This window comes from Opisthocomus hoazin, chromosome 12 (genome assembly GCF_030867145.1).
Source record: "Opisthocomus hoazin isolate bOpiHoa1 chromosome 12, bOpiHoa1.hap1, whole genome shotgun sequence".
In the NCBI taxonomy this organism is placed as follows: Eukaryota; Metazoa; Chordata; class Aves; order Opisthocomiformes; family Opisthocomidae; genus Opisthocomus; species Opisthocomus hoazin.
In genome coordinates this window covers 15,686,382-15,711,344 of record NC_134425.1, presented here as the reverse complement: position 1 = coordinate 15,711,344, position 24,963 = coordinate 15,686,382, and the positions used below count along the sequence as shown (strand labels likewise).

Here is a 24,963-nt window from a genome sequence, read left to right as displayed (position 1 = left end):
ATGAAGCAAATACGTTTTCACACAATGAAGCCTGGTTGATGTGACAGTTAGGGAAGGGAATTTTCCTAACGGCTGCCAGGGAGCAAGATGTCAGGCTCCCCCGTCCTCTCACCGCCCGCTCCCCAGCCCCGGCAGCTTGCAGAATCCGGGGTGTTTCCATAAAAACATGCCCGGCGTTACCAGCAGCGGCTGGGTTTGGGGTGATGGAGGGAAAGGCAAGCCGGGGCCTGCAGCGGATGGGCTTTCGGGAATGAAGCCCTGGCCGGGCCTGAAGATCCCCCCCGGGTGTGGGGTCCTCGCTGGGTCCGCAGGCCCCGGGCCTGGGGCCTGCGGGCCCAACGAGGACCCCACACCCAGGTCCATGAAGAGCGAGGCCTCTCGCCTTCCCCTCGCCCACGGCCGCCTTCGCGCCCGGGGTTGTTTGTCCCCTGCGCCCCACCGTAGCCCCGGCCGTCGCCATGGCGACGGGCCCAGCGGCCTGGAGCCGCCGCGTCGGCCTCAGCCGGAGGCCCCGTTCCCGTCCGGGGGGATGAGGCGGGTACAGGGCCGCTCACTACCCCCTCGGCGGGGAGAAGGTGAGGAACGGGCGGTGGCGTGAACCGGAGGAACGGGTCTGACGGGGGCTTTCGCAGCGCGGCTGCCCGGGACGGCCCTCGCCCGGCCCGGCCCGGCCCCCCGGGGGCCGGAGGTGCCGGTGGCCCAGAGCCGGTCCCTGCCGCTGCCCAGCCCGGAGGGGAGAACCTGGTGACTCCCAGGAGCTCTGACGGTGACTTCACCCCCTGCTCTTTGTTTTTAGGGTTTTCTGTAGCTGGGTAGAGAGGGGTGCGGGGCGTCCGGGAAGGGGAGAGGCTTTGTCCGCAGGTCTCTTCACACACGGCTATATTTTTCACCCGTATCTCTGGATACTGGAGATGGCCTGAAAAAGAGAAGGCTGAGAGGGGACCTTAGAAAAGCCTACAAATATCTGCAGGGTGGGTGTCAGGAGGATGGGACCAAACTCTTTTCAGTGATGCCCTGCGACAGGACAAGGGGCAGTGGGCACAAACTGCAGCAGAGGAAGTTCCAGCTGAACAGGAGGAAGAACTTCTTCCCTCTGAGGGTGACGGAGCCCCGGCCCAGGCTGCCCAGGGAGGTTGTGGAGTCTCCTTCTCTGAAGATATTCCAGACCCGCCTGGATGCGGTGCTGTTCAGCCTGCTCTGGGTGACCCTGCTTCGGCAGGGGTTGGACTGGGTGACCCACAGAGGTCCCTTCTAACCCTGCTGTGCTGGGTCCTGTGGATAATCAGGACCTCAGCTGCAAGAGAAGCCCTCAAGTTGTAGGGGAAAGGCAAAAGGAACTTCACTCCTGAAATGGGACAGGCAAAGCATTACAGGCGGCTTCCTGCCTTTCTGCCTGCCTGCCTTTCCCTTCCTTCCTATTACCAGGCAGACGCTGCTGTGGGACGGCTGCAGTTTAGGGATCTGTCAGCGAGGAGGGAGCTTATGCTACGCTTTAGTCATAGTTCACCACGTACAAATTTCTGTGGAATTGTAGCAAAATTTTTGATGCTAAACAGCACTGTGTTAAAACCATTCGGTGTTAAAACCCAGCAAAATCTTGCAGCAAAACGGGGGTTCCAGGGTCTGGGTGGGCCTAGCTCCCCAGGCCAGGCTTCTATGAGGAGAAAGAAGAAACCTGGGAGTTTCTTAAAATAATCTGAGCGGGTTTGGTAACAGCTGGCTCAAAGTGATGCGCAAGCGAGTTTTCAACAACCTAATGAGAATGGTGTCACGTGATTAATAACTATTTCTCATCGTTGATGAGCCAGTTTCCATGTGGCAATTTAAAGTAGGAATGCAGGCAGATGCTGCTGTTTCTTCCAAGTCTGAAGTTAGGGATTTTTTTTCCAGCCTGCTTGTCGCTAAGACTGTGCCAATGAGTGTAGGTTACATTCTTTTGTATTCTTACCCACAACTTCTCTACCAGTTGACCCCAAAAGACTTTTCCAGCCCTTTGCCTGGGACTGAGGCAGGACCATTGGTGAACCAAGCTCTGAATCATTCTGCTCGCTCCTTTGGCACCTTGGCATGCTTGCTGTCTTCCAGCCCTTCGGCATTTTTCTGGTACTGGAACCAGTATTAAAAATACAGCAAGTGAGCTAGAGACCTCCTCCTTTTCTTTCAGCAAGCTCATGTGCAAGTTAATCAGGCTGACTCAAGTTGCTTATCCCTGTTAGATGTTAATTGAACACCTGCTTTAGTTAGTGAGGAACAGCGAGCATGGTGCAGAGGTACCTCAAGTCAGCTCAGGTCCCGCAGAACTTCCTCGTGCTGGTTTTGCAATGCCACCTGGTATTGTACTTACTCCCTAGTATTTGTTACACCCAGGTTTTCCGTGAAGCAGAGCAACCCAACTCTCTGTTGTTAAAAGCTCATCCTGGCTCCATGGCAAGCAAAGAGCAGCAACTAATAATCCAACACAAACTGAAATAAGTAGAAATTGCTTCTGAGCTCATAGCTGTTGTGCAAACAGAAATCATAAACATCGATAACCTTCCAGGTTATGGTTCGTAACTCATCTTTGCGGTTAAATCTGGCTTTCTTCTGCCAGGAGTCCAGACATTGTAGGACAGCTGAGTAATCAAGCTGCGTCCTGCGTGGATGTCCTGTATACAGGACTTTAGGTTCTGTTCCTCTAGCAACAGTCTGCTTAATACTTGTGTTGTGGAGTAACTCCTGCTTCTTTTCGCCTTTCTGGCATTAAATTATCAGTTCACTTTTTCAGTTTCTAGTCTTTCCACTTCCTTTGTTGCTGACAAAGGAGTCTCTGTTTTCTTGGATGCTGTGTAGCACTAAATTGTGGTTCCAGCCCACGTCCTCCATCGGGGCCATCCGCTCTCACCACACTTCTCTGCACTAGCTGGAAGGAAAACGTGGCGCATCTGAGACAGGTGAAAGCATTTGTTCTGCCGTCATCCATAACAGTGTTCTTACGTGAACCAGACCCCATCATACTCTGGTGTCCATGCTGCCACCAAAATACCCTCTTTGCTCTTTTTACTCAGCTTAGGTCTAGATCCATTCAAAGACTGGCAAGACCTGCAAGTTTCCCTTAGCTGAAAGGCTAGGGTGTTGTTGTTTCACGCAGATACCACCGCTTGCTTTTAGAGTGTGTAATTGTTTTTTCCATTTTGTTACTATCGATCACAAAACCTCTGTGCGGAGAGAAGTCTCTCCTCAGACGTGTCGTCGTTTTAGTCTCTCCAACTTGCTGTCCACCTTGGAGCATATCTCCAGGACTGGGCTCAGTCACAAGATTTTTGTATTACATATTTTTTGTTTTCCATTTTTGATTTCTGTAGATGAATATCTGCAATAAACCTCCTAATAAGACAGCTCCAGAGAACTTGGGTGAAGCTGTTGCTGAGGTGCAGGTCCAACGCGCTCGAAGGAATGGCTGGAGCTGGCCCCTGCACCTTTTCCAGATTACTGCCTGGTTGCTGTGCCTCTTCTTTGCGCTGGTTGGCTTTGGAATCCTGGTTCCTCTCCTGCCCCGCCACTGGCTGCCCGCTGGCTATATCGTATCCTTTGGTCAAGAGGAGCACATGGACTGTAATAAACTCACAGTGGGATTTTTTAAAAACAGTTATTAGGTAGAATGGAAAGTGTAAGAGAAAGCAACTGAGCCAGAATCTTTTTCTGAACTATAACCATAATCTTCCATCTTCTCCTGTCTATGAAAAACGGTTATTTTGAGATCCTCTCTGCCCTTCAGCTTTAGGTAGGTCACTAATGTTCTGCTTGGCTCCTTTATCAGTCTCTGTTAAGGTTACTACCTTTGCCGCTGAGGCTCTTCTGCTGTCTACTTCTGCCAATGTGTCTCCTTTGCTTTATGTTACTCTTCTACAAGTGTGCTGCAGGGTTTGAGGGAAGTCCTACTAAAAAAGCCCCTTCTGAAACAGCCTTGCGGCGATGGGCGGCTACACCTCCCTGTGCTGACTGAATGAGTCTGGAATGGCAGCTGTCAATGTTTATGGTTATACGGCGTGGTTGCTTGTGATAGCTGGCAGTTGGTCTTCTCCCAGGGCCCTCCGTTCTCCTCTGTGAGAAATCTGTGAGAGAAATACAAGGTGGTGTAGTGTGCACTTCAGAGGAGAGGTCTGCTGTGGGACAGTCTCGAGCAGCAGTTTAACACACATCTAACTGTCTTCTAAATGTGGGCAGTATCAGAAGATGAGGTGCTTCTACTGTGAAGGCATCTTGTCTTGTGTGCTGCCCAGGAAAGCTGAACTCGGCCCAGCCTGATGCGTTTTGCACCTCCTGTCCTCAACCCACCTCCCTAGAGCTGTGCGCGCTTGCTGCTCCGGTAGCTGGGGTGGGGAGGGACTGGAGATGGGGCGTGCTGGGGAGCAATCCCAGTGCTCCCAGTGCTATCTTGTACTGTCACCTGCGCCCAGGGAACGGGTTTCCTCAAGGCCAGGCCCTGGCTCCTGGTGGACTAGATTGTCTGGGGAGTGGCAGACTGGAAGAGGGTACCCTGAGATCTGAATTTAGTACCTAACAAGCTGGTGAGGGTTTATGATTTGTGAGCAAGTGTTTGCTTTTGTCATCTCTCCAGTAACACCTTGGCGAGAATAAAATTGACTGAGCGGCTCAGTGCCACTTAGTGCTTTCTTAGCAGCACCAGGTAATCAAGAAATCTTATAGAGACACTCTTGGGAAAAGTTCTGAAGAGATGGGATGCACACATACATCATTTATACGTCTGATTTATGTCTGTTCATGGAGCCTTTGATATCTTTGGGAGGCTTTTCCTTATCATTGTTTCAGTTATACCTGTGTGATTTAGGCATTAATCTCATTAGTTCGCAGTGGTCTCAGGTCTGCTTATCTTACCCAAATCCTTGGTATTATCACGGTTCAAACCTCATGAATTTGTCTACCAAATACCTTTGTAACTCCATCTAAAGTCACTCTAATTCAACAGATCAACGTATCCCAAAGTTTTACTACCAGTTAATATAGCACTAATGTCTCTCTTGTGTCAAAGGCAGATCCCTTCCTGTTCTGCTACGCCAGTCAGCAGAGCTCCAGTCAGCTAGACCCCTCAAAGACCTCCTTTTTTTCCTTACTACACTGCTCTGTTTTCAGTAGGCCTTAGCATGATCAGCGGCGGGCACATCTGGCTGTATAACGAATGAACCGGAAGGTTAATTTTCGCATGCATGCACATTTCGTTGCAGTATGTTGAGAAGCAAACTCTCGAGCACAGTGGTGCTGCAGACGTGCAGGGTTGCTGCTTTGTGTTAGTATATTCTGACATATTTGTATATTCTTTCCAAGTGTCGGCAGTTACGTCAAGTGTGTGATCAAAAGTACTGCTAAAGCGTATTTGCTCTGACTTGCTATGGTTTTTAGAAGTAAGAATCCAAGCAGGTAATATTTCAAGGAACAATGACAAATCCTGGATACTGCCTGTAAATTGTGTAGGAGCCTACTTTGAAGGGGTGATCCTCTTGCTTGGGGTGCTGAGTAAGGAAAAGGAAAGCAAGATGATCAGTATTAGTCCCTCGATGTGACTTTTTCTTTTTCTTTCTTGGAAGTTTGGTCTTGTGAAGGGGCATGTGCACGGCCTTAACTGACCGTTCCTTTCCAAGGAGTCTGTGCATACTAAGAAACATGGACCTATGCCAGCAGTCTGCACATGGGGTCAGATTCTGGTAAGTAAAGGTAATTTTTAAAAACTCCGGTGCTGGGAAGGATGTTTCTGTGAGGCAGAGTGGTATGTAATAAGGAGGGTTATTCCTGTAGGCTTAGTTATCTTTTTCCGCTTTATTACAGCACAACTGTCTCCATTAGTAAAGCTCAGATTAATGTGCTGCAATCAGTTATACAGTGATTTCTAATTCTAAGCTGTATATTTTGCATCTTTGTGAGCTTTGTGTGTTAGGGATAAAAATAAATGCGTTAAATCACTCCTACAATCCTTAACTGTGTACTTCAGTGTCCAGGAGTGTGTTTTATCTACCATTTAGTTGTTCATCTTACTGCAGTCTCCATTGATCCTGCAGATGCAAATGTGCGTGAAAAAAACTATCTAGGGCCTCTGGCCACCTTCAGTCGTAACCAACATGCACATGTCATTGAAAATCGCCATTGCCATGTCTGTGATGTAGATGTGTAAGTATCTTCTCTTTTCCTTCTGCTATTCTGTCTTCTTCACCATTATGCTTCACCGTTAGTCTTTAATGTTAGACTGTGAGATTAAAACTGAGCCCCTGAAGCTCCAAAGCACGAGTGAAACTTCCTCCTGTGGCAGGGCTCAGCTGGTTGGGTAGGTGCCCGCTGTACAATGTGCACAGTACACGTGGTTCTGGGTTTTATTTAATTGCTCATATGTTGTGTGGAGAGGACCATACCGTTCCGTGTTATCTGGATGTTGGTGTTTGACCTGATGACGTGTAACTTGTGTGTGTGTGCTGGTGTCCGGCTAGATGCTGACACGGTAGCAGGAAATGCTCGGAGGGCAGACATTCTCAGAGATTGGGCTTTGTCGAATTGCTGAAGGGTTTCAAATAAGAAATCAGTGATCTCCAAATTAGATATCACGCAGGGCATTGAAAAGGCAGATTTTGCAGTGTTTGGGATTGTAGTCCAACGATGGACGATACGGTCAGTGTGTCTGGGTATTGAAGTATTCATGATGTGGAAGATTTTCTTTTACCAGGATCTCTGCTGCTGTATTCCCCTGTATTTGTGTTACTGGAAAGTCACTGTGATGAACTCGTGCTGCTGGGCTAACATCACCCTTTCTTTGGCAGGAGTGCCAAGTCAAAGCACTGTGGAACTTGCAACAAGTGTGTGTGTGGCTTTGATCACCACTGCAAATGGCTCAACAACTGCGTGGGAGAGAGGAATTACTGGTAAGAGCCTGGCATTGTGGCAGGAGCATGACACTGCATCAGTAAGGTCAACCCTTCTCTTTCCAGGGTTCTCCTGCATCTCAGCCCGGTCTGTACTCAGCCACACAGAACCACTTTTCTGTCTGACCCCAGCTGAATAAAATCAGCCGTGAGAAAACTAGATGGAAAATGCATGCATGGTTATGACATTCAGATGACCAGGGATAAAACTCCTGGTTATGACATTCAGATAACCAGGGATAAAACTCCTACACTTAGAATTTTGTAGCTGCACATCTATGAATCAAAACAGAGAACATAATCATCTTATTTGATATTAGGAAAAGCTTATGGGATATGAATTGGGTGTCCTTAATGCTTCTGAGAGCTGGAGTGGGAATAGAACCGTGGCGGTGCTGTTCCTGTCTCTGGAACAACCTGCATCCGGGTTGCATGCCTTCCCTACGCGGCTTGTCAATTGGCAGGAGTTACAGCAGTGTATGGGCACCTCTAATCTGTGCCAGGCTTAAGATGAAGAATAAGGAGGCTGTCGCTGATTATTGCTTCTCAGTTTACTTTCCTGCACTAGAACCACGTGGAAAACAAAGGGTTGTTACAGCTGGGTGCCATGTTACACTTCTTTCCGGTTTTGTGCAGGGAGCTCTTTGTCTGTCCTAGATATACTTGCCTGTTTTGTAACCGTGGTTGCTCTAAAGGGCCCCAGTTTAGCCCATCAGGGTAACAGATCAGCAGTAAGACTGTTAACCAGTCTCTATCACAAGCGTAAGGAAGCGTCACAGGCATTTGGGATAGCTGTCTCTATCACCGTCTCTATTAGAGGCTGGGATTTTGAATCATCTGTGTGATGTTGAAGCCACTCAGACTTCTCACCTTCTTGGCAGGGTCTTCCTGAATAGCGTGCTGTCTGCCATTCTGGGCCTCGGGCTTCTGCTGCTTGTCGCGTGCTACGTCTTCGTGGAGTTCTTCGTTGACCCCATGATGCTTCGCTCTGACCGGCACTTTGATGGTACTAGCAGTGCTTCAGCTGAGCATCCTGTGAATCAGCCAGCAAATCTTGATATGGGCTTGGATTCTGTGGGCCCTCCCACTGAGGAGGAGCTCTGTTCCTTACTCCTTCGATTTTATACTTCTGCAAGCATATCTGTGCTCAGCTGGATGGAATGTCTTTCCTTCCAGAGCCAACTGCTCTTCCTAAAGGCCTTGCAGACACCGGACTTCTTAGGCCTCCAGTGCATAATGGGTCTGCAGCTACTTTTGAGTTAGCAGTATTTAGTATTAGTTAGAGATGTTTAATACCTGGACAATCTACTTACCTCCAACTCTTTTTGTTTTACAGCTCTGAGGAACCACACGGACCGCTGGTTTGTGTTTCTTCCCGCAGCTCCTGTTGAGACTCCGGCAGCTGCCGTTTTGGTCACGGTGGGGATTTTTATTCTTCTGAGTCTAATGACCGTGATCCTGCTAGGCCACCTCTTGACCTTCCACATCTATCTCAGTAGGTGTTGTGTTCCTCATCTGCTTCACCATTTCATTTTCTCTTAGCTGCTTCTGCTCAGTCTGCATTCAGTGTGCGTTCACCCGTGCCACAAATACACCCACATTGTGCGAGATTGCCACTGAAAAGGTAGAAAATTAGGGTTTGATGTTGTCCTTCTGACTTTACCCCAGTACCGGGTAGGCTTATCAGTGCATGTGCAATGTGGGGCTTGCGGTGGGCCTGTGCATTCATGTATCTAAGCTGTGTTGTCCTGGAACTGAAGGCACGTGGGAGAGCAGTAGAGAGGCCAGGTGGGATGAACTGGTTCCAGCTCAGTGCCAGCAATGGCAGATGCAGACTGGCTCCGCATACGGGCTTTTGTGAGCCTCTTCACTGTGCTCCCCAGTACTTCTGTTGCATGAGAGAGTGTGTTTCTCTGTTACCCTAGAGAAATGTGGAGAGTATTGATCTACATTTCTAATAGGAGGCCTGACGTCTGGGGCAGGGCCCCTTTATGGAAGTTGTACCATATCGACACAAAAAGACTTGTGGAATGCAGGGGAAGAGGTTTTCAGAAAGGCTTCTCATTAGATCTCCTGCTTGTTGCTCTCTCAGAAAGGGATATTTACGTTTGTTTGTGTACAGATGGGCATCAAAAACCTTTTTTCAGCCATGGTCTTAAACGAAGCCAATGCTCTTTGGCTGCCTGATGCAAGTCATGATGAGAAAAGCTCTTACACTTGCAGTAGGCAGTGGTGCCAGAACTAGGGAAGAAGAGATGTGGTGGAAGAGAAATGAGGATGACAGTTACAGAGGACCCTTGGATGGATTTTGAGGCTGTCGGTTAACAGCAATGCAGATGCCAACACAAACTAGGTCAGCACAAACCAGCACAGCTCCAGAAGCAAAACAGCTGCAGCGCTGAAGTGTAGGGTTTGATGGGTGAGCGTTCCTCAGCTGGCATTAACGTTACAGGCAGGGAGATCACTGACCGTTGTTTTGCTTTTACGTCCTCTTTGAGCTTAGCTTGAATTTGATCATGCTGTGATTTAGCTTTCTGGGTGGGATTGAAAGTTGACTTGGCTGGGTTAATGGTGATGCCTGGAGACTTCAAAGGTCGATCTAGTACTGTAGAACGACTGAAAACATAGCAAAGCTGGGGCCACTCCAGGAAGATTTCTTCTGAATGAATAAGAAAGGATTGTTCGGTTTACTACTGAGCAGTATTCAGCCTGTCTCTGTGTACAGTTTCCACAAGAGGGTGCTCCCTCCTTGAGTAAAGGCTTGCTCTCTCTTGTCAGACGGAAACGTGCAGGAGTGGCACCGGTGCTAATCCGGATTTGGGGTTTTTTTTTTTTGTTGCTGTTGTGTTGGGGTGATTGTTTTCCCTCTTTCAGAATAAATTTTGAGGCAAATTAACTTTTATACCTGACCCAATTTTAAGTCTTTATGATTTACATGGAAACAGAATTCAATTATGGTTAATTTTTATTGACATTTTATTACATTAAAATCTGATACCCTGCTGAAACTGGTTCCGGTTGTGCGGAAGTGTGGTGTATAAGTCCTTGCTTAAAAGGAGCGGTGTTACCATATAGAAGCCTCTATTGTGTGTTATGTATGAGTATGGGCTACCCTTACAACGGGGATTCGGGGAGGCAGAAAAAGGACGTCTAGTTTAAATTCCTCTTATTTCACACCTGTAATTGTTAATATTCTCATCTGAATGCTTTAAGGTAGACAGTGTTGGAATGAACTGTGTAAGCCCTTGCAGGACTAGAAATACAGTTTACCAATAAAAAAAATAATTACTGTTCATGAATATTTATTCATGAACCTTTTTTTTGCCATAGTTAAATTACAGGAAGAAAATAGCACCCCTCTTAGTAGTCTTGCCTTTAAGTTTCACGTATAAAAGACTGTCTTTAATCATGTATGACTATAAAACTTTAGAATCTAGCTGTGTTACAAGAACAGTGAAATTTTTAGAATTACTGTCCTGATTTTAATTACTCACTGCCATCACTCAGAAGGAAGGAGGTAGGTTATTCTCAAAATAGTAGGTCTGTGTATTCAAAATTACCCGTCTTGACTGAGACTCAGTTCTAGCGACGTTCAGTGAAGCATGACACTTCTGGGTTTGGAGGGAGGACATTTTTTTCTCTTCAATACTGAGAGGCCAATAGTAAGCAGAACAAAAAGGAAAAAACAGTAGGGAATGTAGGAAGGGAGCACAGGAAAGGATGTGGGGCTCTGCACAAGCTATGGTTGTATGTTTCACAGTATGTGCTGCAGTCTTATCTGGCCAGACAAATGCAGTATTTTTTAACCAAATAGCTCTATTAAAATATTTTAAAAGTTGCGCTGTGAAGTATTCAGAAACCAATGCACTCTAAATTAAAAATGGTTTATAGCACTTTGTTTATGAAGCCATAGTCTGTTTCTCAAATAAAGCATATGGTACCATTCTAGGAGCAGTTGCCAGGACCTGCGCTGTCCCTGTTACGTGCACTCACTAATCGCTTGGCTGCAGACTCGCATTCATTTTTATGCTCTGTCTTCCTGGCCAAATGGGTCTTGAATTCTTATTTCTTCATAAGGTCATTGCTTTAACAGGAGGGACACCTTCTCCTCCGATCTTCTCCACTTCCCTGTGAAGTAGTCCTGTGTTTAGGTTCTGGTTTTGAGGGGGTAAGTTATCACCGATACAAATGTCTTCAGGCGGAGGAAGGATTTTGGTCTGGATGTCCCGTATCGTGGCTGTCTGCTTCAAGTACTATGCTACTGTAAAGAGGAAGAACGACTACCAGGCTGTCCACCGAAAACCTTCAGCATCCATTTCTGGGTTTTGTGCTCTAAAAATATTTACCGTAACAGGGTCGTTATGGTAGGAATGTCTGAGTTTTGGGTCCTCATAACATATTGGGTCTCGTGAAGAAACCAAGCTGCTCAGAAACGTCACATGCGTTTGGTCACTCGTAGAAGCAGATGTGTTTGTGTGTGTACGTCCTGAAGAGCACATAAACTCAGGCACATGTAAACTCTGAACATGTCTATTTGGCACCAGGCAAGGTGGGCATTTGATGCTCACTGTTTTGGACATGAAGTGTCTCAATCTCCTCTGTGGGACACACTAACATGCTGAATTTCTTTTCTCCATTTAGCATCACACACCTTCTGACTACTCACTGAGCTTTCTGTACGATGCAGATCTGTCCCTTACTGGGTATGAATAATAGATTTGCTCTGAAATTAGCTGAACAAATTACTGCAGTGTAGGAGGCTGTACCGTGTATGTGAGGCTTCAGAAGAATAGTGGGACTATGAGAAAGTGTGATGATGGCAATAAAGAATATAGTAAGATGCACGGTGCAAAGGTACTTTTGGCTTAAGAGTATCAGTCTCTTCGTGTTTATAATCACTATTTGGTTGTATAGTTATTTAGACTGTTTGTATAAGTCTAATAGGTGGTGGCCTTTCCCGTGCTGACAGCTGTCTTTCTTTCCTCCCAGTGTGGAACAAGCTGACTACGTACGAGTACATCGTGCAGCAGCGTCCCCAGCAAGAGGCGAAAGAGGTAGACAAGCAACTGGAGTCTTGTCCCTCCCAGGTGAGACCCAGTCAGGTACTCGCTGAACTTTCAGTCCATTCTCAAAAACAGCCTTGCTTGTCCGCAGTGTAAAGTTTGCTTCACTTCTGCAAGCTTCAAATTTTAGAGGCGGTTGCTAAAGATAAGACTTGAGAGGTACTTTGGTGGAGTTGGGTAGGATGTGAGAGCGTGTAAAGCCTGTAATCTGGTGAACACTTCGGGCAGAAGGGAGTACTGCTTTCAAAGGAATCAGTCCCACCCACTCTGTTCCTCCACCACTTGTTTTGAGCCCTGCACTATCTATTCTCTTTGGCCAGTGCAGCTGTTCGTTACAGTCATGCAGTGAACAGAATCACAGAATCACAGAATCACAGAATAGTAGGGGTTGGAAGGGACCTCTGTGGGTTATCTAGTCCAACCCCCCTGCCGAAGCAGGGTCACCTACAGCAGGCTGCACAGGATCTTGTCCAGGCGGGTCTTGAATATCTCCTGAGAAGGAGACTCCACAACCTCCCTGGGCAGCCTGTTCCAGTGCTCCGTCACCCTCAGAGGGAAGAAGTTCTTCCTCATGTTCAGACGGAACTTCCTGTGCCTCAGTTTGTGCCCATTGCCCCTTGTCCTGTCACTGGGCACCACTGAAAAGAGCTTGGCCCCATCCTCCTGACACCCACCCTTCAGATATTTGTAGGCATTTATAAGGTCCCCTCGCAGCCTTCTCTTCTTCAGGCTGAACAAGCCCAGTTCCCTCAACCTCTCCTCGTAGTGGAGATGCTCCAGTCCCCTCACCATCCTTGTAGCCTCCGCTGAACAGGATGGGGGAACTCATCTGGGTAAGAATAAACTTTATTAAAATAATAGTTAAGCTTGTGTTTAGCTGGCCCAGCTCCCCCTCCTGCTTGCTTCACCCAGCAGTCACATGAATGCCTGTGTCAGCACGAACGAGGGTGACTGAAGAGTGGAAAGGGTGCTGTCGCTGGAAAGGACAGGACTGTCTGTTTCGGTGGCAACGCACATCTTGCTGGCTTACGTGAATGATACAGCAGGTCATGAATGAAAGCGAGACAGGCTATAAGGCTGGAGAAACTGGGGCTAATCATCGAGCAGCCAATAATACCAAAGAGTTTAACCATCTTGAAAGGGAAGAGGACACCAGTCATGTTCAGAAATGACCCAGATATCTGCTTTTCTTTTAATTTAGTCTACGTAGCAATAAGGGTCCTTGTGATTACCATGGTGTTGATCTGTAGAAAGAGTTCTTACAAGCTCTTTAATGCTGTTACACTCTGCAGTGGCATATATATTCCGCTACAATTTGAGAGGTTCAGTGTAATTTGTTTTCCTGCAAGGCAGCTCTGTCCCTGGAGTTGCTCAAAATTTGACCGGACAAATTTTGTACTGGCTTTGACAGGAGGTCAGACTAGAAACTTCCAGAAATTCTTCCTAGTCTAAATTATTCTGTGATTCTGCAAGGCCATGTAACTCAGTTTAGCCTTATGCAAGTAAGTTACCTACTGTACAACCAGTGTTATATTTCATAAGAAATTAATTAAATCCAAACTTCATCCAGGTATTCTGTGTAGAGATACTGGGGTCTTTCTGGACTCATTTGTCGTTTTTCCCTGTCAAAGCAAAGGGGTAAGCGAGCCAATTCCCTTTCTGTAGGATATGGAAGCTCCAGCTTTTCATATACCTTTTTTTACTGCCTTGGAAAAGCTGAACTTTCAGTTTAAGCAGAGGTTTCCATAACAACAAAAATATTTGGCACTTTGTCTCGTTAGAGGTTTGCTTACCATGAAAATTAAAACAATAATAAAGCATTATTTCTGATCATTTCCTAGTTACTGAATTCTGGTTGATACTGAAAATATATCTGAACGAGGGTGGCCTCTGTGTGTGTGTGCATTTGGGATGCAGCCATTCAGTGAAGTTCTGTCTGTGGTGGTGCTTATCTAGATACATATGAATATGGTTAATTTGAAGCAGCCTGGAAGAAGCAGGGTGAAAAGGAGTTCTGTGTTTCAGGACTACAGTTAGTACCTTGGGGAACAAGAAAGACTGGATGATGCCCAGTAACATTGTTAAGAAAAATGTTAACCCACCAGATTTTCCTTGTTTCTTACATAGCAACCAGAGATAAACACAAACAAATAGACTGGAGTAGGAGTAACTTGCCTTTTGTAAGCTCTGTTGACTACAGCCTTCTTTAGCTTGAACACAGAAACCCTTTGTAATTGATCCAGGATGTTGCAAGCATAAAATGGAAATCATCCTCTTCCCACTTTTGTCTTAACTGTTCATTCACTTGAGGAAGTAAGAAGCAATATGCATGTCCCCTTTAATCCTTGTTTTTGAGCCTTATTCAGGCTTGCGTGTTGGTTTTGGCTTCAGTTTCCCGTGTTTGTCTGTGGCTGAGTCTTCGGCTATGCCCAGGTTAAAGGATTCTTGTTCAGGTTAAAGGATTCTTCTGTGCTTGTAAAATCCTTCTCAGCACATGCACAAAGTAAAGGCCCTAGTTTTGCACACTTGAGTGGTTCAGATGTCACAAAAAATGCAGAACAGTTGGATGTGTACAGCCTTTGCCTCCGTTACTGCACCCAGAGCAGAGTGTGCAAGTAACAGGTTTTTCTGTAGGCAGTTGCATAGCAGTCCAAAGAAATATAAACTAAACCAAACCCGATGCTTTAATGCGTAACTGCGTCCATAGCAGGGAGCAGGCTTTCATTGTCAGGCCAGCTGGGATGTGATTTTTTTCACGTTCCTAAAGCTTTGAACTTGCTTTGGACACTGATTCAGGTTCATGAGGTTGATTTTAAATAATCAACATGGATTTTACTCAGCTTCCCTCACATTTTCAGCATTGCTTCTCCCTTCCAATGTCTGGTTAAGATGCACCTAGTCTTCACTCTCAACCTCAACACCTGCAACAGACCCACTTTCCCTAGGACAAGGACTACTTTTTCCTGTCCAGTTCTGCCTCCCCTCCAGCCAGACAACATTTCGTGCGCTGGCTGTCACTGAGGTGTATGAAGAGCAGCCCCATTAGGCAAGGGAGCTGGTTTCATCCTGGAGTTGTAACCGTGAATCTTGGGGCGGACACAGTTGGCATTCAGCCTCTAGAGAAGGTCTGAGCATGACCAGGGTTTGCAGTGAACTTGGGCGGTCTGTCGGTTTAGCAGTCTGTGTTCAGCAAGAGTTAGAGCTGAATCCTGACAACCCCACTGGAAAGGGTCGATTTGTCTCGCTGTCACAGCTGAAGGACACTGGCTGTCCTGCCAGCAGCTGTGGGAGCAGAGGGAGGCTGGGACTCTGCGCTGTGATTATAGCTTTTTGTCACTCTGGGAGAACATTGTATCTACTACTGATCAAGTCTTCTTCCATTTAGTCAGCTCTAATGGTTTGCTTTCTTTTATGTGGCTGCTTTGGTTATACATAATTTATAGAAGGCTGACACGAACAAAATGGATTTTAAGAAGCTCTTTCATTCCCTGCTTGGAAAGAGTTGTTTGTGATACTCTCAAGATGTATCATTTATTAATCTCCTTTGAAATACCAGTCCTGCAGCCCTGCTTGTACGCTGTGGACAGTGAGTCCTGATGGTTTTCAGTTACTGTGCATAGTCCTACAAGGCTGTCTCCTTCTGCAGCTCGTTTCAGCCATGGTGTGTTTTCCTCTGGAAAGACCTACTTCTCCCTGCCCGTATGCTTACCGTGACACGAGATGGTGTCTGAGCTCCTTCGTTTGTGACTCAGGCGCATGCGTCTTGAACGTAAACGTTCAGAATTTGGTTCCCAAGGAGATCTGAGGAAACTTTAATGTACGCTTGGTGTTCAGTCGATACTGAGCAATGATCTGACTTGAGTTACAAGCTCTGAAACACATGTGGTCAATCTCTGCAGATTATTAATCCTGCACTGGGATAAGCCCTGCCTATAATGGCCCCAAACAGCATAATTCTCGAGTCAGAAAGTTCTAATGTTTGGGATTGCTAAACCAAATCCCTTCAAATTTCATGTTACCACCTATAAAACAGCTGCAAATTCCTTCCCACCTATTTTTTTAATTTACAAGACCAATTAAACTCAGAGCATGTTACAAAAGGCTGAAGTCTTTCCAGTTTGGCAGCTCTCTTATCTAGCAGTTACATGAGTACTGAGACTCTAGATGTTGATGCCAAGATGTTGAAAAGCAGCTAGTAGTTTTGGAAGTATCTCTTTTGGTGTGTAAAGAAGGCTGGCCAAAGCTGATCAGACCAGTGAGCGCGCTGGCTCTGGCACTGGCTGGTTGTGGATGCCGAGAAAGAGGGCAGGAGCTGTAGTCCCCAGTACCCTCTCCCAGCACTTGGCAATATGTGTTCGGGGCTGCTGGAGCACAGACCTTCAAACGACTTTGTATTTACTGGTTCCTCACACAAGCTTTGCTCATTTCTTCTTGAATCCGTGTAACATTTAGCCCCTGCAGCATCCTCTGGCAGTGAGTGCTACAGCTCAGTTCCATGCTGTGTCAAAAATTTAGCCTTTCTTCTGTTTTCTTTAAAACGACCAGCTGATTTTTTTCGTTTGATGCTCCCTAAATGTTGTGTTGGAGAGATGGTACACAATTATTCCCCATCTGCTTTCTCCATTTGTATCTGCCCTGAGTGTTGCCTCTGCTGGCTGAAGAGCCATGGCCCGTTAGCTGTTTCTTGCACAGAAACTGCTCCGTACCTTTCCTTGGACCTGTCGCTCTGCTCTGTACCTTCTTCCAGTTCTTCTGTGGAGGGAAGATGCTGGAACACTACAGAGGATCCAGTGTCCAGGGTGCCGATGAATTCATTCCATAAGATGAAACTATTTTCAGCTTTCTTTTTTTATGCCTTTGCTTTGCATTCCTATCAGCTGAAATGATTTCTTGGCTGCCACTGAATGTGCAGCCCCATGAATTCTTGTCTAGTTCAGAGACCGTTGCTTCATGTGTGAAGTTCACATTGCTTTTCCCACATGCATCACTTGGCATCTTTACATCTAGCAATATTGATTTTTGTGTGCCATTTTATCACCCCATAATTCAATATGGGAAGAATCTTCTGCAGCGCTTTGCGGTTGGCTTTCATTTTGATTGCCTTACATAAGGGAGTATCATCCCCAGACTTCACCTCGCTGTTCTGCTCTTCTGTCGATTGTTTATCAGCCTGCGGAAGCGCAGAGGCCCTGGGTCTCTCAGGAACCCGTTTGTGGGACATCCAACTTTGACTTCATTTTCTCAAATTTGCTGATCAGGCTGTTCAGACAAAGAGGTCTTCATGAGCTTGTTCAAGCTTTTGTGAAAGCTGATGCCTATCGCATTTGAAATCCCCCCGTGTTTGCCGCCTAGAAGTTGCCTCAAAATGTGTGCATGTCTTTGTAACCACTGCACACTGAAATGTTTAAGAGGAAGTTGTCTTGCTAATTCTACGAGTTTAAGAGCACCTGAAAAGTAGTGTCAAGGTTCTACTGAGCACAGTGTGTCCTTTTTGACAACGAGCTTCATACCCTGCATCACTTGGTACTCTGACCATCTTACCTGTGTCCTTTGGAGGGAGAACTGGGAGCCCTTTGCTGTAATGCAGACACTTGGATTTAGGAGGTTTATTCGTTGAATCTTCTTGTATGTTTATGAAAGCACGCAATTTTAAAGTTCAGGATGGCATTATTTTGGGTTCCTCTACACCTGAGGCAAATGAGCAGTCTATCGCGTTCTGTTTAAAAAAGAGCACTGTTATTAGCCAGAGAGGATTCACACAAGAAACAGAAAATATTTTGATGTTTTTGCTGTATGTTGAATGCTTTCATTTTCCTTACCTTCGTTTTGAATTTAAAAGAAGTTTTTTACATTCACTGCTTTTGAATGTGGTCCCAAGAAATCATTAAGCCAGTCTTTGTAAGTATGCTCTGATTTAATTTTGACTCGCATGAAATATGGCTGGACTAAATGAATCAGGGGCTACTAATTGTCTCTCTCTTGGTTTTCCATCTTCTTAAGCAGCAGAATCCTGCTGAGTTTCAGCTGTGCTAGCTGTAAAGACAGAAAATGTCTGGCATGTGGCTGAGGAAGGAGGAAAAAGATGTCTCTGGTAGTGAAAATGCCTCTTCTCCACTCTATGTTCATATTGGTCTGAAAAAGTTAATTCTTTTTTTTAATTATTATTGTTTTTCAGGAAGCAGACTTTTTTCCAAGTAACCCTGGCTATACAGACCCTGCTATTCAAGTAGAGGAATTCTCAACTGTAACTTCAGGAAAGGGGTGAGTAAAGTCACAGATAGGAGTCTCTCAGCAGCGTGTGTGGTGAATGGGAAATTGTCACCAGAGTCACTGATGAACCTTAAGACAAAAGTATTTAGGAGCGTAGGGAGCACCAACGTTTTGACCAAGGCATGGTGAAACCTTTGAGTTTCAGGAGAGTAAATACCTGCAGGAGTACTTGACTCCCCTCCCCTCAGAAAATATCTTTCCTAGAATACTCTGTTTAGGCTGTTTTATTTTAAAGCTGCCTGACTTCTCCTGTAATTCCTGTATTGAGCTCAATATAGTTATATGATTTCATGTTGTGGAAGGATGAATCACAACAACAAAGTTTATAACACAGGCAAGCACTCATGGGAAAACACCACCCTTGTCTCTTAATTAATCCTTGCCTGTTAACTCATGTCTCTGGGGGGAGGGAGAGGAAGCCCTTTGCGTTCTGCACAGTTGCGCGGGAGAAGTTACCCTGCCATTTTGCTGGGAATGCTGTGCAAGGCGAGGGATGCTGCGCTCAGGCTGATGTGTGTGTGCAAGCAAAGCAGGCATCAGAGTTGAGTCGTGTCTGAGGGAATCATCTTGTGTATCTGCCATGTGGTTTAGCTTTTCAAAGCTGTATCTGCCGTGTGTTTCAGCTTTTCGAAGCTCTATGTCCGCAGTGGCGAAGCTGACCCTGAGCAGAGCTCCTCCCCTGACCTCCCATCTCTTCACTTTGCGGTCCCTCCTCAGGTAAGCAGGAGGCTTGCTGCATGCCGTAACCCGCAGGGCTGGCGATTCACCCACTTGCGTGGGTACAGGCTTGCTCTGGCGCGGGCCGGAGTTACTTCCTTCGTGCACATGCTCTCCCCGTCCTCAGCCTGTGTCTGCAGGTTGGCTGTGCCCTGCGGTCTCTGCGTCCAAGCGATACTCCCCTGTCTCAGCTCACACAGGTGATCGGATATATTCTGCAGTTCCCTCGCAGACTTGCAGCTCAGCTGTAACACAGCTGTAATGCCGTGTCTTGCTGCTCCGGTGCAGTTCGGTGACTATCTGTACTACTTTGTTGATGCTCTGCATGTTTCTGTGGAGCAAAATCTGACAGCTTGTACATTCAGATATGGATGTTAAAGGATGTGCCCAGGGAAAGGTGGTGTGTGTGGATATGAAGGTGGGGTGTATGAAACAGCTGTCCAAAGTCAAGTTTTCTGCATTCTTCATATTCGCATATCTACATCCAGATGCCCTCCCTGCTTGCTGAAATGACAGGTGGTGGTGCTCTCCCCCTTTTCTCCAAGCTTATTAATCGAAGTCTGGTCGTCTAGATGATAAGAAAAATTCCTTTTCAACCGCACTTGTATTTCGGAGGAGAGCTATCTCCTTCTTGCCATGTCCTGTGCTGTGTGACTTTTGGTCCCCTCGTCTAGTTTGGTCCTACGGATGCATTTGCCCACTGGTGTCTCATACATCCTCCAGCTGTATGAGATAACAGCTTAAAGGCACCTACACACAGAGAATTACCGTATGCAGATAATGTCTGTGTTCGTTGAATACCTACTCTCTAGCATTGCTTTTTAGTAACTCCAACTATAAAATATTCTTGGACTTTGGTCATATCTAATGCTCAATATTAAAAACAGGAGGAATTAAAAAGAGGTAGCAATTTAAAAACCTGTCTGTCTCATTACTTTGGGCTGATGAAGTGACTTCCCTTCTCTTGCGCCACTTGCTTTCACAGCGACAGAAAAAAAGAAGAAAGAAGATGCATAAAACCTCTTCCTCAGCAATGGACAGCAGATCTAAAACACATGCTAGACCTTGGCCCTCTTTCCCAGATCTCCAGTCAGGTGAGAGCACACCAGTCAGCTTCTCTGCTTCTGGACTGGATTTCTGGTTGCTGGCATGCAGAAATGAAGTGTGCTGTGAAAACCCAGTGCTGGCAGAAGGTTAACTTGCTTAAGAAGGGAAAGTGAGTGTTTCTGAGTGCTTGGAGATACTCTAGAATTATCAGACTTGGGTGCGCTGCTGAGTGTAGGATGTTGTACATTTTCATATCTAATTTTGCATAAATGTAGGTATGGTTTTCTTTAACACTAGTGGATCAGCCGTATCATTCCTGGGCTTGTTGATGTCTTTATGGGCGTGAGGGATCCCTCTCTCTCGCTCTCTCTCTCTCCTTAAGCTTTCTTCTCCCTTTCTCTCCATCTGCAGAGTTGCCAGCCATGGCTGCTGCCACCTCGTCTCCCCACAGCCTTCGTTTCTTGGTGCCAGCGTTTCCTCTGAGAGCTGCTGTGCCCCTCAGCAGCATCGGCCTCGTCCAGGCGGCGGGACCCCCAGCTGACTGTCGCTCTGAGTCCGCCGAGTCCACGGACGAAATTCCTGTGGCTCAGACTCGCCTTGGGAGCACAGCCCTTCATAGGCCTCCTAAGAATAACTCAAACAACAATCAACACTATCCCTTGTCCAGAGACAATCCCAGAGGCGACAGGCAGAAGAGTCTGTATTGTGGGCACAAGGTAAAAAGGAAAAGCTGCCAGCAAGACAGAGCCGTGGAACGAAACCTGGAACTTTTTTCTAAGGTTCCTGCTGTGTTTGTCAGTAAGACCAGTGGAGAACCTCATGTCTCTCAGCCCCAGCCCAGTGCGAGCACATCTGAGCCACACCACAGAAAATGCACCAGCAAGCAGCACGAGGGCAGACATGATCCGTGCTTTAAGGACGTAAGGACAGACACCACAGCGGCCTAGTGTCAGCTTTCCAAAGCCATAGCCTTTGGGGACAAGGTGAGAGGTTCTATCTGAGTGTTGCTGTTCAAAGATCATGACTCCAGTGGCTCATCTTTTGCCTGGAGGTAGCGGCGTCCCTTTGCCTGATGCTGTCCATCTCCCAGCAGAACTAGCTGAGCGGCAGTAAAAACCCCGCTGCATCGCTGTTGCTGGCTGCTGCCTCTTCCTAAGCCAGGAGTGCCCCTGAGCCCCGTTCCGCTCTCCTTGGCAAGGGGAAATGGTCTCCCCTGATAGGGATGTGCCCAGGGCTGCTGCTGGTGAGGGACTGCAGCGTTAGTACTCCGTAGAGTGCTGAGGGGCTTGTCCACACGCTGTGTGCTTGCCATCAGACCGCAGCAAGACGTTTCTGGTCTTGGATAGGTGGCAACCCTGAGGCAGGCGCGTTGCTAGAGAGAACTCGAGTGCGTTCGGTAGGCGAGGGCCGTACCCTCCTGGCCCTCCGCACGCTGCTGCTGCAGTGGCTCTCTGGGAGAGTGTGCGGGGAAGAACAAGGCTACATCTCTGCTGTTCCCCGCACCCGGAAAACTGAATTCCCCATCTGCCTACACCCTGTCAGTCGTTGGCTCATGCGCAGGGACTTCGGCAGGTGGTCAGGGATTGCCCTTAGGATTGCCCTGTGCCTATGCCACTTTCCACTCTGTGCCCTCAAGCCGGGTTCACCAGTATGTGCTCTGTAAGGCAGTGTAGTTCGACCTGCTCCACCTTCCCAGCAGCCTGGGGTGCCCTGCAGGGCAGCTTTCACATCAGAAACTCTGGGACGCAGCAGGACCTGAAACCCTTCCGTTCCCTGGGCTGCCAGATACACGTTAGTCCACAGCCAGGCCTGGAGTCTCTGTAGCGCGGAGAAATCCCGCAGTACGTAGCCAGTGCCTCGAGTCACAGCACCCTGTGCTGGTGGTGAGAAGCAGAGAGCTGTCTGTACGCTGCGCTGCAGCACCTCGGCTTTCCCTGCCCTCCTGCCTTCCTCCGGCATCATGCCCCATTCCCAGTTCCTGACTGGAGCTGCCAGCAAGCGGGGATCTGCCCAGCAGCCGACTAACCTCAGAGCCTGGGGTAGCAGCTCCGCACGCATCCCGATTGCCTTGCCACCGGCAGGGATGTGCCTGACACGATCTGTCACTCGGCGGCCGCAGTGCCTGCGCAGCCCCTGCGTCCCCGGTGCGGCAGTGGCTGGCATGGCCGCTTGCTCCGTTTCTGGCCAGGCCCCCAGAGCTGCACGCTGCTGGCGTCTGTGAACATGGAGGTGCCCCAGCAGAGAGGAGAAAGCCTGGGAAGTCTTCATCACCAAATGTTTTGACGCGTGGAAACCACAGCCAGCCCTTTCTCCAGACTATGGTGGGTGCAGGTTAGGGAAGGACAAGAGAAAGCAGGGTGCTGTGTGGGTCAAGCTAAGCTGTTGCTCCCCTCGCCTAGCTCCGTCTGCGAGCGTTCATCAGAAGCGCTTCAGAACAGGACAGGGTAATCTGGGGACAAACACTCTTTGGGCACGGCCAACGTGGGGCAGGCAGGCTGGGCTCCCAGCTTTGATGTACGCACTTCGCAGCCCTCTTATTGCCCATCATCTCAGTGTTCACGCTGGCTCCTGTGCTGCTCTGAGGTCCACTCAAAGCCACTTCTCCTGGAGCTTTGGGACCAGGCAGTTTTCCTTCTGGAGAGCTCCCTTCAGCAGAGAGAGGCGGAAGGTGCCTGCTGTCTGTCAAAAGCCTCAGCCCGCTCCAGGAGCATGCCCGAACACCGGTAGCTGGCCCAGCTCCCTCAGGAAGCACCCCAGCACTATCACCTGGCCGACACCACGCTGCATGGTGCTCCTGCAGCCAGCATTTCGAGTAGGGCTTGCCTTCAGGGAGAAGGCAAAGTGCCGCAGCTGCTCCTGGAAACCCATGGTCCTTGCAGAGCTGAAGCTGGGGTAGGAGAGTCCTCCCTTTGCTGACGGGTTGATGGGGTGAGTGTGGCTCGGGGACAGGACTGTGCAGGCTGAGCACTGCCTGAGACGGTCCTCAGGAAATTCTAGCAAGGCAGCAGAGAGATGATCACTGACTTCAGGCTGCTTTAAAGGGCTGTCTCACCATCCTTCTCTGTTGTCTGATTTCTGACTCCAGGAATGAGGAGCCTTGACTCTTCATCAAATTATGTGAGCCGCTGATCAGCAGAAGTGAAGTCTCATGTAGCCATTGAAGTCATTGTGCTTCAGTTCACAGGAAGGCTTGGCCTGTGGTCACGCTCCTTGCAGCTTGCCTTGGTACCCGCTGGCAGCGTGGCCCTGTGGAAAAGCAGGCCCCTGTGGGACCAACCCTTGTGGACCAGCAGACCTGGCACTGCTTGTCTGCAGAGGCCAGGGGGCCTGATCACTGACGGATCCCAGTCCAGTTCTTTCTCCTCGTGTCTGCTGTCCTCCAAGAGAACGACACCCTGCAGTGATGCTGGGCTCGGGGGTTTCCTTCCACCTGGAAGGCACTGGTAATTTCTCTCCGGCAGGTTCCCCTGCGCAGCTCCCATGTTGTTTTCTTCTCCTTTGTCCACACAGAACCTGTCCCAGAGTCCTGTATGGAGCTCTTTCGCAGCTCTGTCCACAATAAAATTTTCTATGCCCTTTGCTAAATAGTTTCCTCCTTTTTTGCAGTCGTTAATTATCTGCCCAGCTGATGGTCCCCCAACTTTTCCCCGTGCCCTTGATGTCCCAGCTGGGCTTAGCCCCTTAACCTGTGTGGGGCTGACAGCGGTCCCCTCTCCGTAGCACCCAGTGGGTGTCAGGTGGGACTGCCTTCCCTGGGGCAGGGGGTAGACCACTCTCTCCAGGAGGCACCTAACTCCAGCCTGGGTCCTGTGCTGCGTCAGGGCGAGCACCGCAGCGAGGAGGCCGGCCCAGCTGCGCCCCAGGCTGCAGAAAGGCTGCTGCGCCCTTCGGGGACCCACCTGAGAAGGGTCTCTGCCCCCAGAGGCCCTGACAACCAGTGCAGAGCCCCATACGCTGCTGGGCTGTACTGGTTGTGCCCCGCAGGCTTCTCCACAAGGAATGGGAGCCCACACTTTTTGTTGGAGGCCGGCAGGATGCCTTGGGACCCTGACCTGGGAGGTAGGGAAGACTTCCTTCTGCCGCCTCCAGCTGAGACATGGAGCATGTTCTCCACTGCACCGAGTGCTGGAGGAGGCAGAATAAATCAAGGCTGCGAAATGTGCGGTGCCTTGTCGGTGCAGTGGGGCAGCCAGGTGCTGAGCGAAGAGCCAGGCGCCAGCAGGACGGGAGCCTCTCGGGAGCCTCGCTGGCGGCAGGCAGGGTCGCGTGTGCCGCGTGGTGCTTGGTTTTGTCCACAGCCGAGTTAAAGGAGGACTGTTGGCGGTGTGTGTTGGGCACCCAAGAGTGGAAATGGTGAGGCTGAGATGGTTTTAGCTCCTGGGAGAGCTGCTCTCTGCCGTGGATCAGCTCCCAGCAAGGATGAACCTTTGCGAGAGTGGTTCGGCAGCTCAGCCGAGCTGCTTCATGCCAGGAGGGCCTTCTGCAGGTGCTGCTTTGCAACACACACCTTCCCTGAGGACCCCGGCTTGGGGTGCTGCGTGTGGGACCCCACAAAGTCGTGGCACCCTTCCACGCAGGTGCCTGGTAGCCTTCCAGGATGGTCTCAGCAGGGGCGGGCGCAGCCCGGGCTCGCTCCTTCCCCACCCTGTTTCCACCCTTTTGGGACCCTGCTGCCGATCCCCTCCAGGTTGAGGTGCCGAGGGCGTTTCTGCTGCTCTGGGTGAGGAAGGCCCACAGCAGACCCGTGGCAGCAACCAAGAGGGGGGAGTCGTGTTGGGGTACCACTGCAGTGCCCAGCGTGTGGGCAGAGCGGTCCTGGTCACCACGCCGGATGGTTGCAGGGACCGCGAGTTCAGCCCTTGCTACAGCCCGAGGCCGCCGGAGAGCTGGGTTAAGGCGACAGCAGAACTCCTGATGCCTTCAGCTCCCCATCGCTGCAGAAATATTGACCTCTGGTGTCCCTG

The 24,963-nt window shown here is 48.7% G+C and overlaps 1 protein-coding gene across 9 annotated transcripts; it reads left to right on the top strand.

Annotated features, from left to right (window-relative positions):
- The first annotated feature begins 462 nt into the window (after positions 1 to 462).
- On the top strand, positions 463 to 23,569 carry ZDHHC1 (zDHHC palmitoyltransferase 1). 9 transcript variants are annotated; one of them, XM_075433888.1, is made up of 12 exons: positions 463 to 575; positions 3,342 to 3,560; positions 5,984 to 6,159; positions 6,801 to 6,902; positions 7,784 to 7,908; positions 8,239 to 8,397; positions 11,892 to 11,989; positions 18,141 to 18,226; positions 18,859 to 18,952; positions 19,938 to 20,046; positions 20,411 to 20,982; positions 23,177 to 23,569. In XM_075433888.1, exons 2-11 carry the CDS (start codon positions 3,342 to 3,344, stop codon positions 20,944 to 20,946), a joined length of 1,704 nt encoding a protein of 567 aa, XP_075290003.1. In that variant the 5' UTR covers positions 463 to 575; the 3' UTR covers positions 20,947 to 20,982; positions 23,177 to 23,569. The 9 variants fall into 9 exon arrangements, with proteins under 9 accessions (XP_075290003.1, XP_075290002.1, XP_075290006.1 ...); XM_075433887.1 differs by having other exon boundaries at positions 23,085 to 23,569; XM_075433891.1 differs by lacking the exon at positions 3,342 to 3,560 and adding an exon at positions 5,583 to 5,699 and having other exon boundaries at positions 6,051 to 6,159; positions 20,411 to 23,569.
- The last annotated feature ends 1,394 nt before the right edge of the window (positions 23,570 to 24,963 follow it).

What these genes read in the sequence shown, in the direction of transcription:
- ZDHHC1 (XM_075433888.1), top strand. Translation starts at nt 3,342, where the DNA reads ATGAATATCTGCAATAAACCTCCTAATAAGACAGCTCCAGAGAACTTG. An exon ending in CTCTGACCGGCACTTTGATG is followed by an intron (nt 7,909 to 8,238) that starts GTACTAGCAGTG and finishes TTTGTTTTACAG; the next exon opens with CTCTGAGGAACCACACGGAC. An exon ending in ACTGTAACTTCAGGAAAGGG is followed by an intron (nt 18,227 to 18,858) that starts GTGAGTAAAGTC and finishes CGTGTGTTTCAG; the next exon opens with CTTTTCGAAGCTCTATGTCC.